Source organism: Amphiprion ocellaris, chromosome 12 (genome assembly GCF_022539595.1).
Source record: "Amphiprion ocellaris isolate individual 3 ecotype Okinawa chromosome 12, ASM2253959v1, whole genome shotgun sequence".
Taxonomy (NCBI): domain Eukaryota; kingdom Metazoa; phylum Chordata; class Actinopteri; family Pomacentridae; genus Amphiprion; species Amphiprion ocellaris.
The window spans coordinates 33,152,767-33,168,680 of NC_072777.1; the positions used below are offsets into that span (position 1 = coordinate 33,152,767).

At 39.8% G+C, this 15,914-nt stretch overlaps 1 protein-coding gene across 1 annotated transcript; it reads right to left on the reverse strand.

Annotated features, from left to right (window-relative positions):
• Positions 1–4,449: 4,449 nt before the first annotated feature.
• Positions 4,450–15,862, reverse strand: snw1 (SNW domain containing 1). Its single transcript, XM_023284917.3, has 14 exons — positions 15,803–15,862; positions 15,154–15,307; positions 14,888–15,049; positions 13,903–13,998; positions 12,575–12,681; positions 11,982–12,086; positions 10,760–10,829; positions 10,581–10,646; positions 10,358–10,474; positions 10,133–10,274; positions 8,415–8,517; positions 7,445–7,562; positions 7,103–7,266; positions 4,450–5,247 (listed from the first exon to the last, which is right to left on the reverse strand). Exons 1-14 carry the CDS (start codon positions 15,814–15,816, stop codon positions 5,055–5,057), a joined length of 1,611 nt encoding a protein of 536 aa, XP_023140685.1. The 5' UTR covers positions 15,817–15,862; the 3' UTR covers positions 4,450–5,054.
• Between the last annotated feature and the right edge of the window lie 52 nt (positions 15,863–15,914).

Consider the following 15,914-nt stretch of genomic DNA (forward strand, 5'->3'; position numbering starts at 1 on the left):
TTCAACCTATTGGAAGCAGGGATTTATTTTTGTCATACATTGGAAATGACTCATCTCTCTGTGCGGGTAAAGAATTGTGTCACCGGCAGGGAGGAAATAGAAACTGTTTTCCATGGATGCGTTTCTCCAGCTAAATGAAAAGGCTGCTTCTGTTGCAGCTGCAGTCTTTGATACTGGAGGAGAACAAATCTCAAGGAAGGGGGGAGATAAGATCTCTCTGTGGCCACTGTCTTCGACAGGTCAACAGCAGCACTGGGGACATTTATCACCAAACTTATTGCTTTGCTGCTGCTGAAGGGAAAGCAGGAGAGAGAAATATCGCAAAGGCATCACAAAATAAACTTAGCCATCCTTCTTCAAGTTCAAACAGTGGAAAGATGTGCTGCAACAACTCAATATGGTTTATTATTTCTGGGTTTGTTTCCTCGTGGAGCAGAGATAAGGAGCGATCCATCATGGCTTCTGTCTGCGACCTGAGGATTCCATTATGGCCCAACACAATATGTTCACGGTTTACATCGAGCAGCGCACAAAGGCAATGCCAAAGAACCAATTTCCTCTTACCTTCATGAATAAAGAATCTCATTCATCTTCCTCTGTGCAAGGCAGACAGGAGGTGAGTGGAGACCCATTATCAAGCTGTCTTCAGCTTTTCAGTGCTGGTCTGAGCACAAATTCAGACTGAAGGAAGCACAGCTTTTCTGTTGTTTTCAGGTAGGAAACCTGCCACATTTAAAGCTTGAATTGTGTTGACTTTTGCATTTTTTAAAACAATTTTTCCATGCTTTTTTTAAAGGAACTTGATCATCAGTGCCACCAAAAATAACCGTGACTCCTCATGATTCAGATACCCTAAGCTGGTATGTGTCACATTGATTTTTTCACACTGACACTCATACCGAGGCCTCACAATGAACCCCTGCTGTCCTTAAATCACCTCACACTGCTGGCAGAGTGACTTTCCACCCATCCTTTCATTCTACATTTACTCACGCACAGCTTGAGCACGTTCCCCTTCTGTGTCGTCGTTGTAAAGTAGATAACATCGAACATTATGTCGAGCATTTTTGTACAGACAACAGAATAGTGCTAAAAAAAAATTATGCCGAATCAGAGAAAGGGAAAAGATCTTGGTCCCAACATGATAAAAAGTCGGTTTGAAATTGCATCACAGTCCCTCTCCGACCACTGAGTCATGGTTTTGTGTTGTTCAGCCTCCGGATCGGAGGGCAGACTGGGACAAGCCGCCGCCTCTCCTCCACGCTAGTAAAGAATTGGATGACTTTTGAGCATTTCAGCTTCTCTCTGCGTGAGTATAGGTCAACGTTAAATCACATCAGAGCCACTTTGCTGTAACTGAGCGAGGGATTAATGTGTTTTAGTCGGTTCCTCGGCTGGCAGACAGAAATTCGGCTGCTTCACAGAGACCCGACGGGCGGTGAGAGCTGTGTCGACTCCGATCACCAACAGTGAGAAGAATGAATTTAAAATTGTAATCCATAACAAAAAACTTCTATTATTCATGGCTGGCATTTATTTTGCTGTAGTCATTAAATGTTTCTACACTCATTAGTTATAGAGTAGTTTGTATTGTTAGTGACGCAGCTCAGTGTTCTCACAGTGCATGCAAATGTGCAAAAATTTCAAAAGAAAACAGATTTAGGTCCATAAAGGTTTGCACACTGACACAATTCTTGTTATTTACCAAAACAAGTTCGTTCTAAAATGAAGGTGGACCTAAAGTACAGACTCTCAGCTTCAATTTGAAGGTTTTTGAATCCAAATTGGAGAAAAGGTTTAGCAATTACAGCTCTTTAATAATTATCCCCCTCTTTTTTAAAGGAAATAACATTTCATTTAAAAGCTGGACAGGTGTGGTGGCTCATTATTTCTTCATCACTTAAGCTGTTAACAGGTCTGGAGGTGATTCCAAGTGTTGCTGTGAAACCACAACATGAAAAGAAGCTGGAAAAACAAAAACAAAAAAGCTATTAAAAATACGCTAGTTTGTCCGAAGACAGCGGACTGCGTAAAAGATGTTTGCAATTTCCAAACATTTTGTATGATATTTTTGGGGATATTTCACACCCTTTGAATTAAAGCTGAAAATCTGCACTTCAGTTTTATTTATTGGTTCATTACAAGTCCATTGTGGTGATATACAGAAGTCAAACTATGAAAATCACATGTCAAAATATTCCACATCTAATGCATTCTGACAAAGTAGCAGCTCATACTAAGCTTAAATAAAAGTCATTTCATATAGAATTCTGGGACTTTTAGTTTGAAGATATTGTTCATAATACATTAGGTTAAGGACACAGTGATATCAGCTGCTAAAAGTTTACAGTTTTGTCTGAGAATTGTACTTGCACCATATTTTTATGTCTAAGTTAAAGCAGTTTCTTATTTTGTCCAGTGAATATGTTTATTTAAAAACATCATATTGTTTGTCTGAACGTGCCAGTGGGTCATCTCGATAAGATTTTTATGTTAATGTCACTACTGAAGAGACATGATACTCTCTGAAATACCAGCAATCAGCCAAACTGAGCTGGAAAATATCAGCAAAAATGCAATATTGTACATCCTGTTATTAAATTTCTTATTATTTTTTTAAGATTGCTGCTCAGCTTAAATGTTTTGCAAACTAGGACTGAATACGAAAGTGTCTCTCTATTAATGGATTTAACCTATAAAAACTTAACTTTGCAACTCGAGCACACCAGCTCATCACATATAGCACTACACAATCACAAGCTGTAACCTTGGAGCCATTCAGCTGCACATGTTCAAACTGCAACTGGGTCAAACTATAATTGAGGGACTTTTAAAGTCCATGGGATATATTTTGCATACACGTTTAATTAAAAGTAAAAAAAAAATGTTTTTATGTTCATTATGATGATGTCTTTACAAATTCCATAATTAATTATAGAAACAATCATTTATTAATAAAAAAATGACTGGATATCACTAAAATGTCTTTCAACTAAGTTCCCCATTACAAAAACACCTCTCAAGGAAGTGTTAATTTCAGATCACATGACCTGCTCCACATGATGTCATTTCCTCCTGAAGAAAAGACTGGCCAGACTCCAAGGCTTTCTGACTTATTTAATATAAAGTAGTCAACAGGTTTACTACAATGTCTTTATAAAAAATTTTCAATTTCACTCAATTGTATATATAATATTTAGAAGAATCTTTGTGTAAAAATGCCATGTGGTGTTTGGTTATAGGCAGCCATGTTGATTTTAGGCCTGAAAACAACAAAAATGTCAGCTATGATACCTGTCAACTATGTTACAAAAAGTCCCGCAATTATATACTGACCCTGATATGTCTTCTAGCATATTAAAAGCAACATTTGGATAAGTTAATGAGGTAAAAACACTTGGTTGTCCCCTTTGGGCTACTTTAAATTCATTATTTCACCATGAACTCTGCTCAGAAGAAATGTTTAGGCGACTAAGACGTAAACTTTAGTGTAACATTTGTAGTCTCTCTTGATTTTCCATTCAAATTCTAGCAAACCAAGTTGGTTTTAAGTTGAAAATTGCAAAAAAAGTGCAACTTTAGGTCAAGTACAGTGTTCCTATTGGGTATCCTAATATGAATCAGCTCAATTTGGCTTCGATTCTTTTTGGTTTTCAGCTCCTCTGTATGTTATTTCTACATATAAAACCCTTTCTTGCTTTTACATGTACCTGCAGTGACTGACTATTGGACCCTCTGCTCAGCCTGTGCCTGAACGAATCCAGCTGCTGCCGTGGCAACCCAATGCTCACACCACGGCTCCTCTGCAGACACGACTTGGGGCTATAATTTCTCAGATGCTGGTCAAAGAGCTGCAGTAAAACATAGCAAGCAAGTCCAGAACACGGCACTAATACAGGAAACCATAACTACAAACAGTGCCTCGTGAAGAAAACATAAATCTGGTGCACAGAACAACCGTCTGAGCCCTATTCAGGCATGAGTGAAAGATGGCACGGTGCACAGATTTCTGAGTCCGCTGGGCTGTGTAATGCCACGGTGATTATTTTCCGAAGCTCGGGAAAATAAAACTGTCAGGCTGCATAAATCATAATTAATTGTAATTAATGGAACCAGTTTTGGTCTGATCATCGCATAAATCGCAGAGCCCATTTCTAGTAAAAAAAAAAAAAATGTAACTACTCACACTTTGTAATTGATGGCGTCTCTGAATGCATTTCAGGCATTTAATCATCTACGTAAATGGGCTGCATTAGTCAGGAAATGATTAAAATAATGGAATTCCACTGCGAGAAAAACTATAACAATTACAGAACTAATGGACTTCCCAATATGTTGGAAAAGTTTAGATTAAGCAACTCTGAATTAGACAGAAAAAATGACGACGGTTTGATAAAGATTGCGTCTCGTTTCTAGATAAGTAAATACAGAAACACAGAATAGCACCAATTACACACTATGAAATTTATTTCATTGGTAGTAATGTAGGAGAATTATAAAGCTGCTTTGCTTTACACTTTCTAGATATACCGCTGTACATATCTGCTATCAAATACAGACTGGGCTCACAAATACACCAGGGCCTTAAATAAAACATAGCTAACAAAAAAAAAAACGGGGGAATGTGGTTCACAGATGAGAAAAAGGTAAATATTGAACACATTTTGCTCGGGTTCTGTTGGATTTAGTCTGTAAATACTTAATGTTACATATAAAAAAAATAACAAAAAAACACGGGAACTAAAGTCTACATACTTCCAGGGCCTAAATATCACCAATTATTAGCGGCCACATCTGACAGGACATCGGCTGCGCTGTACAGAGTAATATATCTGATGTCACACAGTTATCATTTCAGCTTTGCTTGTGTTACATTAACATGTCATATTGAGCCTGACACTGAATGCTTCATAAAGCAGAGGAAATGACAATTGTGAAAACAGGAGGAAAAAGAGACTTTAAACAATCTTGCACCTTTTTTCCTCAACCACGGAGGAGGTGAATAAACCGCCTCCTCGCCTTTTAATTCACCGTTTCCTGATCTGTCCGGACTCCTACTCCTTCCTGCGTTTCTTGTCGTGGTAGTCATCCTTTGAGCGGTTGCTGGTGGAAGGTCTCTTGGAGCCTCCGTGCTGCTTAGCCTGCTCCAAGAACTTGTCCAGACCGAAGGGATCCTCCTCAAACTGGACCGGTCCTTCCCTTCTCTGTGTGTGGTCAGCGCCCGAGAACTCTTTATCTGGAGCAAACCTGACAGACAGAAAAAAAAAAATGAATTCACTGCCAATTCCTACTGTCACTCATTTGCAGGCTGTTAAATTGCAATCAAGGTTGAAGCATTTTCTATGAGAAGCAAACTATGTTTTTATGTCTGAGGAAAATTCACTCAAGTCACAAAGTGTTTTCAACTTTGTGTTTTGCACGTTGGTGCAGCACCCTGTGGCCAGCCACACATTCCTAGAGCACAATGACAAGCTGGTGACTAAACATATGGGACAGGCTATGCTCGGCTAGCGGAGTGTAGCACTGCTGCCCCAAGGACGAGGGCTCCTGCTGGGACTTGATGTGCGAACTTGTCCCGTGCCTCAAAATAAAGCTGGAATGACCTCGAAAATGTTTTTTGGGGCTTCATTATTACTTTTTAAAATCACACTTTAGAGGATGCTGTCTTTTAAAATGGTCTAGGTTTAGCTCTGCTGCTACAGATCGAGAGTTACAGTAAGTCATTAACAGGTCACTCACTCATGAGCAAACAAACAAGACTATGATATCCAGTATACGGGCCAATATATAATTGTAGGACTTTTTGTAACATAGTTGACAGGTATCATAGTTGACATTTTTGCTGTTTTCAGGCCTAAAATCAACATGGCCGCCTATAACCAAACACCATATGGCATTTTTACAGAAAGATTCTTCTAAATATTATATATACAATTGAGTAAAACTTAAATTGAAAGTTATTTATAAAGACATTGTAGTGAACTTGTTGACACATGACTCACACACTACTTAATATTAAATAACTCAGAAAGCCTTGGAGTCTTGCCAGTCTTTTCTTCAGTAGGAAATGACATCATGTGGAGCAGGTCATGTGATCTAGAATTAACACACTTGCTTGAGAGGTGTTTTTGTAATGGGGAACTTAGTTGAAAGTGATTTCTCTGACACAGATACAATTTGTTTTCCATATGAAATTTGATATCTTGCCAAAAAAGAAATATCTGTCATGATTATCTCAACTTAATAAAAAGAACACAATCCAAACTATTTTTGAATCAGCTCATTTTATTATTGTTTAGCTAATTAGAAGGTGGTTGTTATTAAATTCAGACGGTTATTTAGTTGACATTTTAGTGATATCCAGTCACTTCTTAATGTCACTGAAGTCATTGTTTCCATAATAAATAATTATGGAATTTATAAAGACATGATCATAATGAACATAAAAACATTAGTTTTTTGTTTTTTTTTAATAAAAATCTATGCAAGATATATCCCATGGACTTCAAAAGTCCCTCAATCCTATATTGACCCATATATGAATAAGAAACTGATTTTATTTGTGTGTCAAACCTTTAGCCGTTTCACTTGTTAGTGTTTGTCACAAATGTAGTTTTTTTAAGACTCCCATAATAACACCGGCTGCAACGGATCACAAACCTCATGAGTCATGGATCAAATGGTTTGCTGGATCAGTAAAAAAGGGAACATAGTGTGGTGACTGTCTGGTGCCTCATGCTTTGGCTCATCACAGAGATTTAGGGAATTATTACCATCTGAGGCCAGGTTTGTTTTCAGTACCATTTGTTTGTCTGTAAAGTTTACTATTCAAGCTAAACTACTAGCCATGTGTCCAGATCACTTTCTTTCATATTGCAAGATAGAGGGTCCTGTCCAAGCCCTCAGTGCCTTTCTAGTTATTTGAAAAAACCAACAGTGAAACTATATATAAAATAATAACAATCCACAGCTCCCTTTACTAATCACCAAATTCAACTTGCCAGGATCAGATAAAAGGCTGTAATGTAATGCAAGTGTACAAATGAGTCAAATAAAGGTAAACAATATTAAAAAAACTAAAAAAAAAATAAATCCACAGTACCTGTTTTCACGCATGAGTGTATCGAAGTCATCTGTGTAGGCGTCTTTGTCGATGTTCTTGCTGGGCCTGTAAATGTTGGAGGCCATGTCTCTGCCGCCGCGGAACGGCTGGTCGTACACATTGTACGTCTCGTCTTCACCGCCGGCAAAACCACTATCCATACCCTGAAAAGAGATGTAAAGATTATAGGGTCTTTCATCCATCTATTTGGGTATTTCATTGAAAATGTTTCAGGTTCAATCTGCACCAAAACAAAAAACACCGGAGCCAGAGAGGTAGTGAAGCTGAACCTTTGGAGTTTTTCAGAACAGCTGCGTTAAGGTCGCTATGAAATATTCTCACCTTGCTCATGTTGAAGAGTCGCTGGTCGTACTGAGCCTCGCTGGAGGAACGAGGGTTTGGTTTGCCCAGAGCGATGAGCTCGCTGATATCTCTGTCCTGATCTCTCTGCAGTTTCGATCTGTGACCAAAAAAAACATAAGACAAAGCTCAAAAATCTGAGCATAAACAAATGACGACCACAGCGCTGAGATGTAAATGTAGAAGAAACAACTGCTAGCAGAAAGTAGCTCCAGTATTATTGTAATATTTCTATAATTAAGCAATAATTGAAGCAGTGTAGCGTCAAAAATCTGAAGTCAGATTGGACTGACTTCAGTGTTGTGTTACATAATATATGAAGTTTTCTATGATGACAGGCGTAACTTCTAAAATACTTCCAAAAAATGCCTTGAGTTTGCCATCAAAGCTTTAATTTATGTGGAAATACATGTCAGTATAAAATGTGAAAGTTTTTCATCCAAATTCTGGGCAACTTTAACATCTTGATTGTCCTTCAGCAAACAGCCGCCTCAAAGTTAAGTGAAAGGTAATTTTAAGATAACAAGGTCTCTGCTTTCTGACAGCTGGAATTGTGATTGTAATGAGCTCTCCTCTGAATTTCACTTTCTCCACTTCTCCAGGGAACCACAATTCCATCAACTGACAAACCTGACGGTGCACACGGGGAGCTTAACACACAAATACACGCTAATCACGCGTCTCACATGCACAAACAGTCTGCAGGATCCGTGCAGACGAGGGACTGCCTTAGCACTCTGCTGGATCCTGCTGTGTTTGTGCAGTATTACTGCTGGCCCCATGAATGATTCAGCAGTGAGCTGTGCATCTGTGTGCGTGTGTGTGTGTGTGTGTGTGTGTGTGTGTGTGTGTGTGTGTGTGTGTGTGTGTGTGTGTGTGTGTGTGTGTGTGTGTGTAGAGGGGAGGGGTGGGTGAGTTCACATGCGGTGTGTTTAAAGTGCGTGTCCAGCACCTCTTATCAGGAGCAGCCCGGGAAATGTTCTTGTCGTGCTGTCTCTCTTTCCTTCTGCCCTGGCGGATCTCATCACGCTCCCTGGCCTCGCTGTCCTCACCACCTGCAGCGTGAGACGGAGGGGGAGACGGACGGGTGGTGAGAGGGAGGACGAGGTCCAAAAAAAGCACAAACACAAGAAGTATATTTTCAGAAAAAAAAGTAGGAAAACCACACGAGGACAGGAGGCGATGTGAATTGGTGCAGAGGTGCAAATAAAAATGGGGATAAAGAGGGAGAGAGACAAAAGTGGGTTGAAGGTGAAGCAGGTGAACGTTGATATGATGCATGAGATTGATATGCAGCAGAAGAGAGAAGATGAAGTCAGGAGAAACTGTCAGCGGACAGTATACTAGCAAAACCCCAGCTGATGGATGCTACAACGTATTACAGAAAATTTGAGAAAAATGTAAATTTGTTTTTTATAATCTCAGTCAATGTCCTGTATCTAAATGGTCATTCAAAAACATGTACAAAAACAAGACATGCTACGGCGATTTTCCTCCCTCAAAAATGTATGTAAATTATCAGTGGGGAAGCGGAAACATCATTTCACAGCTTACTGGTCCTGTCAACACTGGCAGAGTGAAAAATGTTGTCATCACTTATGCTAGTCATGTTCCAGATTTGGAACCGGCAACGACACAGATAACAGAGTCTGCTCTACACACATCCCTCTATACACACAGGCCTGTCATATACGCCTGAATACTGAGAATCTGTTAAAACAGAGGTGTCAAACACGCGGCCCGCGGGCCAAACTGGCCCTCCAGAGGGTCCAATCTGGCCCGTGGGACGAATTTGTAAAGAGTAAAAATTACAGAGAAGACATTACCTGCCAATTGTAAATTTGTAAACCTATAAATTTCAAATAATTCCTGGACAAGCTGTTTTGATCATAAAGTAAAATATGATATTGCTTGTTGTTCTTTTTTTGCTTTGCATCTCATTTTTGTAATATTTTGTCTTGTTTTTGTTATTTTTAATCTACGTTTTGTAGTTTGTCTCATGTTTTTGTAGTTTTGTTTCTTTTTTGTCACACGTATTTTTTTGTCTTATTTTTCTCTTTTTGTTTCGCTTTATTCATTGTTTTGTGCATCATTTTGTGTTTTTGTTTTTGGTCTTGCTTGTGTTGTTTGTGTAATTTTTTGGCTTGTTTTGTCCTTTGTCCATTTTTTTGGTTCTTTGGAGCATTTCTGCACAGTTGTCTCTTTTCTGTTTTGTTTCGTGTTGTCGTAGTTTTTGTCGTTTTGTTCTCACTGTTGTCATTTGGGTCTCATTTTTGTAATATTTTGTCTTGTTTTTTGTCTTTTCTTGTCTGACTGTTGTTGTTTTGATCATGACTAAATGTTTTGCGCCTTTGTAGACACCGTTATCTGTAAGTTGTAATGTGTAAACGATAAACTGAGGCATAATAGTGCTGAAACTGAATTTATTTTTCTGAAGAAACTTCAGGTTGTTTGTAAGGTTTTGTTCATTAAATGCGAACATTTGAAGAACATACTTTTTCCACGAAAACAAAGGAAAAATTTGGAGTTTTATGGGTTAATATTCTGTAATTTAACTGGTCCGGCTCACTTAAGATCAAACAGGGCTGAATGTGGCCTTTGAACTAAATCAGTTCGACACCCGTGTTAAAGTAAACCTTTTTCCTCTCAGTTCTAATCTTTCGGACTCACCTTTGTCGTCATGGGTTTTGATCCCTGCCCTGCGGTCTCGAGCCATTTGGGCCAACTCCCTGAGCTTCTCCTCCTTCTTTTCCTTCTCCTTCTGAGCCATCTTCTTCTCCACCTGGGCTCGCATCTCCACTGCCTCTCTGGCCTAAAGACACAAGCAGCATAGAAATATGAACAGATTTCAAGCAGCGTAACATTTCTGATCCACCGCTGACAATCACACGTTACCTTTCTGTCAGCGATATACAGGGCTTCAGCCAGTTTGGCAAAGTTTTCATTGATATGAACAGTTTGCAGACCTCTGCCATCAGCAGCGAGACGTTTGTCGAGAGGAATGGTGTAACCCTGAGAGAAATCAAGCACATAGAAAGAAGGAAATGAGCACAAAAAGAACAAAAGGTGTGTCTCAGACCCTAATAAACTTTTCCAATTAAGTCAGGTGTCACATTACCTTAGCGTTCTTCCAGTTGGAGATACATGGAGGAATCTTCCACTCCTGCTGCTCCTTCACAGTCATCTGCAACAAAGGGAGAAACTCCATCAAACACAGTACAACCAAACTCATTCTGATTTAATAAAGCATCAAATGATCGAAAAGAAGAACATTTCTAACATTTCACGCAAATCTACCTTTCTGCTTGGAGAATGCATGACAGGAGCAGGGGGAGAGGGAGGTCCTCTGGGGATCTTTTTGTTGATTCTGAAACAAGAAGAAATTCACATTTTATTTCTATGTCCTTTTCTTCAGACACAGAGCTGATCATTACACATATTTAAAGGTTCTATGTGGAATATTCAAAATACCCTTGCAATTACTGAAACTGATAACTGAGTAGTTAAGTGAACTACACTCAGCATTAAACTCTGGAGGTGGAGGTATGTGGAGAGCTTGTGTTTGTGTTGTGCTAGAGACGGTCATTTGTTCATGTCAGTGGAGTCCATGTCTTAGCTAAGCATTAGCAGGGTTGCACACTGTTGGCACAATAGGGGAACAGAAGAAAGGCATTGAGGAAAAGCACTTGAGAGCAAGTATAAAGGTTAATTCATGGTTTCCCGTGCACAGACAGATGTAGACTGTAAAAGAGAACAGTGGACATCTGAAGTCCTATCAATAATACTGTACACATACTATAGAACATACATCTGACTGCTAGGGAGATGGTTGTTGGTTACAGAAAAATGCACTGGGCTCCAAAGGATGTTTCTGAAAGGCTGTGGCTTTGTATTGGACACCAGATATAGCTGCAATTTACAGACTAAGCTGTAGCACTGTGTGAATATCCCTGAGGTGTGTCAAGCATAGTTGGTGAACATAGCACACGTTTTCTAGGGAATTTATAACTTCCCATTGTGGTTGTGTGCTGTCAATGGAAAGCATGTAAAAATCAAAGTGCCTCCAAAGACCTGCAGTGACTTCTTTAAATATAACCCTTATATTTATGATTTATTAAGTGTGGTTGACCAAGAATCCTGCTGTACAGCATTTGGTTTGATCAGTTTTTGCTACCTGGAGCATGCACAGTTGTGCATAGCCACAAGCAACTTTTGACTGTCCAGTTTCGAATGACGTTTATTCATAATCACATCTTAATAAAAGCATAAAAATGCATAATGGGGCAATACGTAATGTTTAATTCAGATAGATTTATCATCAACATAACAGAACTACAAATGAGCATTCTTCACACAGGAAAAATAAAACATCACGACTTTATAAATTAATGCAGGACTGACTTCATGAATTAGCATCAAAACAGCTTTAAAAACACGAAATTAGCATATTTCTGGTTATATTAAATGCCCTGCACGATCAAATAAATTGGTCGTCAGACATGGTTTCATGTTTACTTACTTAAAACGTGGAGGCTCCATGGGGTCTTTCTGCATTTCCACCATGCGGATCACTCTCTGTTTGGCCCCTGAGTTAAAAGCCACTCCCTGCTGGGATGGGGTGTATCTTGAAAGCAGAAAAAGAAGAAACATGTCACCGGGCATAAATCTTTACCCTCGACCACATACACAAATGCAGGTGAAAGACAGCGTTACTTTGTTCTTTCCCTGTGCAGCCTTACTTAGATTTACACTCTGATTGACAGCATGGCAGCATTGAGTGACTGAACTGAACCTCCCCATACAATGTACTGGACTGCAGTGCAACAGTGCTTTAGACATCTACTACACCCCAGAAAATTGCCATGTTTTGGAGCTCTGATATACAAGCTGCTAGGGAGGTCTAGAGTTTTTCTGAAGAAGGGTTTTCACTTCAAAAGCAACGGCAGCGCAACAGACAGATCACATTTTAAACTGACAAGTACTAACTGGGAATCTTTCCTGTTGCCACCTTCAGTCCTTTCTGATGAGAACACAACAATCTATAAACTGAAAGTCACCATTCTCACTGGCGTACTGTGCTGTTGATACTTGTGGTCGAACTTCCATACACACCTGATGTATTGTGCAGGGGCTTGTTTGTCTGCCGCTCTGACAGGCATAGCAGCGGCGATCTTCTGAGACACCTGCTTGTCCAGGGCGGCCCGGGTTTTTTCTGTCAGCTACAACGGACACAACAACAACAAACATGTTTAAATACAAGCAGGATAGTGCTGAACACAGTTAAGGAAAATCTGAATACATGTTTGTCATAACCATCCTGTTTTTGATTGTGATTACAGGAGGTCCTCAGTTTACGACATCCTCAACCTACGGCGTTTTGTCGTTACCGGTTATGTGGAACTAGTTGACGAGCAGAGCGGACGAATACGTCGTCACGCGGCGCTATAATACGGCTTTCTTTATATTCACCGGTTGTACACCACCTTGGATTGTGCTACATTCACTAACTTTTGGCCTTGCATTATGGCTCCCAAATGCAAACCAGACACTTCTGAAGGCATCTCCATGGAAGTGAAATTAGATAGAATAAAACACTCAGAACAGGGCGAAACACTGACGAACACTGGCTCAAGTTGTAAAAACAGGTTAACATATTGTAGCAACTCTGTGATGAATGAGTGAGACTTTATCTGGTTCTCTGCTGGTTTATTGAACCTTCACACAGGCTACTGTGGGCCGTAGCCAACGCCAGAATAACTATAAAAACCCGATAACTTATCTCCAGAATTAGCCACCGTTCCCAGCTCTCTCTACTGCTGACTCTCAGCCAATCAGAGGTGAGCTAACTAAACATGGCACGTTCACTGACATCAGGTAAATCTGGAACTGAACAATAAACACTGAAACCTCAACATCAACAACAATATCAGTCCGTTACAATATTCTGTTGTCTTCTTGTAAAACAATTCATACATGCATGAAAGTCATTAGTATTCATGACTTTTCCGAAGAACTGATTGATATCATGATGCATTGGTTGGTTTGTTTACATTTTTGATGGAGTTCAAACGTATGCCGAAAATCAAATTACGTATATCAGTAGGAACGGAACGCTGACGTAAGTCAAGGACCCCCTGCATAGTGACTAATCATATAAACAGTTTTCCTGATTCTTTAAATATTTGATCACATAGTAGCATCAGTGGTATTAATGCAGTGACAAGTGGGAAAAATAAAACATTTTGAACGCCTTCCTTGGCAACAATGGTGTATAAATCGTGGACGTTTAAGTAGTCAAATCTATAGTGTTTGGAATAACTAAATCTGATAAGATAAAATAAGCCTTTATGAATCCCACAGTGGGGAAATGTGCAGTGTTACAGCAGCAACCTAACTCTTGTATGTCTTTTAATACAGATACACACTGTACCATGCCTTACCTCTCTCACAGCCTCCTCATCAGGCCTCTGTAGTTCTGGAGTGTCTTGATTTAGAACCTCTTTTGGAAGCAGGTCGGTGTACTTACTGAATATCACCTGCAACAATGAAGGGAGAGAAATGGTTAGAAACAACTAGCTAGTCAAACAATGCATCTTTTTAGAATCACAACAAAGAATGATTTTAAAAAATCATGGAAACAGATTGTGTATGTGAGTAAACAGTTAGATCTGAAACATGTTTAACAATGTGACTAAAACAATGTTTAGATGCATGTAAGGGGCCTTATCAAATATTAGCAGTTTTGGCGCTTTTGTCTCATGTCATCTTAATGCCTCACTTAAGGTCTAACTCCAACACACACACACTGACTGAGTACTGCTAGATAACTAATCCACCTGTTAGAGCGCAACCACTACAGTCAAAAAAACACAAAAATAGACTACATCACCGTAATTGCAAATCATCCCGTTCAAGCCCAATACAGTTTAACATCAGATAAATATGATCAAGCAACACTTGCTCACAACTAGGGCACACAGATGCATGTAAACATAGTCAAAAGAAAGTGACAGAGGATGGAGACCACAAAAAAAGGCCCAAAGAGCCATATGGATAACACCAGAGACACACAGTGGGTGTACGAAGACAGGTGTGAGTTAGACAGGCAAGCAGACCACTGAATCATCTCCTGTGGACCAAATGCAATGATTGAACAGATGTATGGTTGCCACAGGCAACAGACTGTTTTCTTTATAATATTGCTGTTGGGGTGTAAAGACACTTTATAAAATATAATAATAAAGGCTTGCGGAATAAGTTGAATGCTTCCACTTTAAGCTATATTATTAATGGAACTCAAACTGTGTTATTTAAATGGATTTCATTATAGTTATTATCATTAACAAGTGGTGAATAATAAATGAGTATAAAGTGTGTGTTGGGATGAACCTATCTGACAGGTAAAACAATGACTTGATTCTGTACCTTATCTTTCCCCTGTCCTTGTCTGGCGATGGCATCATATTTGATCTTTCCCTCTGCATCCACTTGCACTGCCAGAGCGTTGGACGTCTTCTTCTTCCTGCCCATCTCCAGAGGAAACTGAGCCACATGGATCTCTGGGAAAGCTCCTCCATCTCCAAAGTCCTGCAGACACCCAACATTTAGAGACAAGGATAGTCTTTAAGTTTGTTCCCTGCCGAAGAGGTATCTCCAACCACTACTAAACAAAATGATAAACTCTGTGATACCTCGAGTGTGCGTGGCACCCAGCCTTTTCTGTGACCGTACGGAGGAGGCTCTCTGCGGGACGAGACCAAGGCGGTGGAGTAGGACTTCTGGGCCCGGAGCCTCTCCTCTGCCTCCAGCTGGTCCTGCGACAGCTGGGTCGGTGCCGGTAAGAAACTGGACACACAAAAATACATATTTAATCATTTCCGACAAACTTATAATCCCTGGTTAGCGTTAGCCGGCAGTTACAACAAGTAGCTTTGAGGCTAACAGAGCTAACAACAGTATGTGGATGGATTAGAAGATGGATTGTGAACGCTAACAAGCTATGTAACAGTCAATCTACACGTCTTCATAACGTTAAAGAATCGAAGTAAAGCACGTAGCTACCTCAACTGGCACAGCACAACAGATAAACATGTCAAGGCTGCGTGCTGCTAAGCTAGCTAATGCTAGATGTTTAACGTTTAGCTTGCGACATTTTGACTAGCTAGCCTTTGCTAATGCCGTTAGCTTTGATCAAAACAAGGAAACGACAGCGGACAGAACAAAAACATCAGTGTGAAATAGCAGGCTCTATATCTATTCGTCGTACAACATAATGTGGAACGGACATCTGACAACAAATTTGTGAATTTTGAACAGAAAAGGCCTAGACCAGCGACTCACCTCGCTAGAGACATTTTCCCCTTTCTTCCTTAGCACTGGACTGCGCATGCGCGGTGCTAGCTTACGTATGAAACATAAGAGCAGAATAGAATAATATAGAATAGGCTAATTT

What these genes read in the sequence shown, in the direction of transcription:
- snw1 (XM_023284917.3), bottom strand. An exon ending in ATGAGGAGGCTGTGAGAGAG is followed by an intron (nt 12,682 to 13,902) that starts GTAAGGCATGGT and finishes TGTCCGTTGTAG; the next exon opens with CTGACAGAAAAAACCCGGGC. An exon ending in CGGGCTGCTCCTGATAAGAG is followed by an intron (nt 7,563 to 8,414) that starts GTGCTGGACACG and finishes TTTTGGTCACAG; the next exon opens with ATCGAAACTGCAGAGAGATC.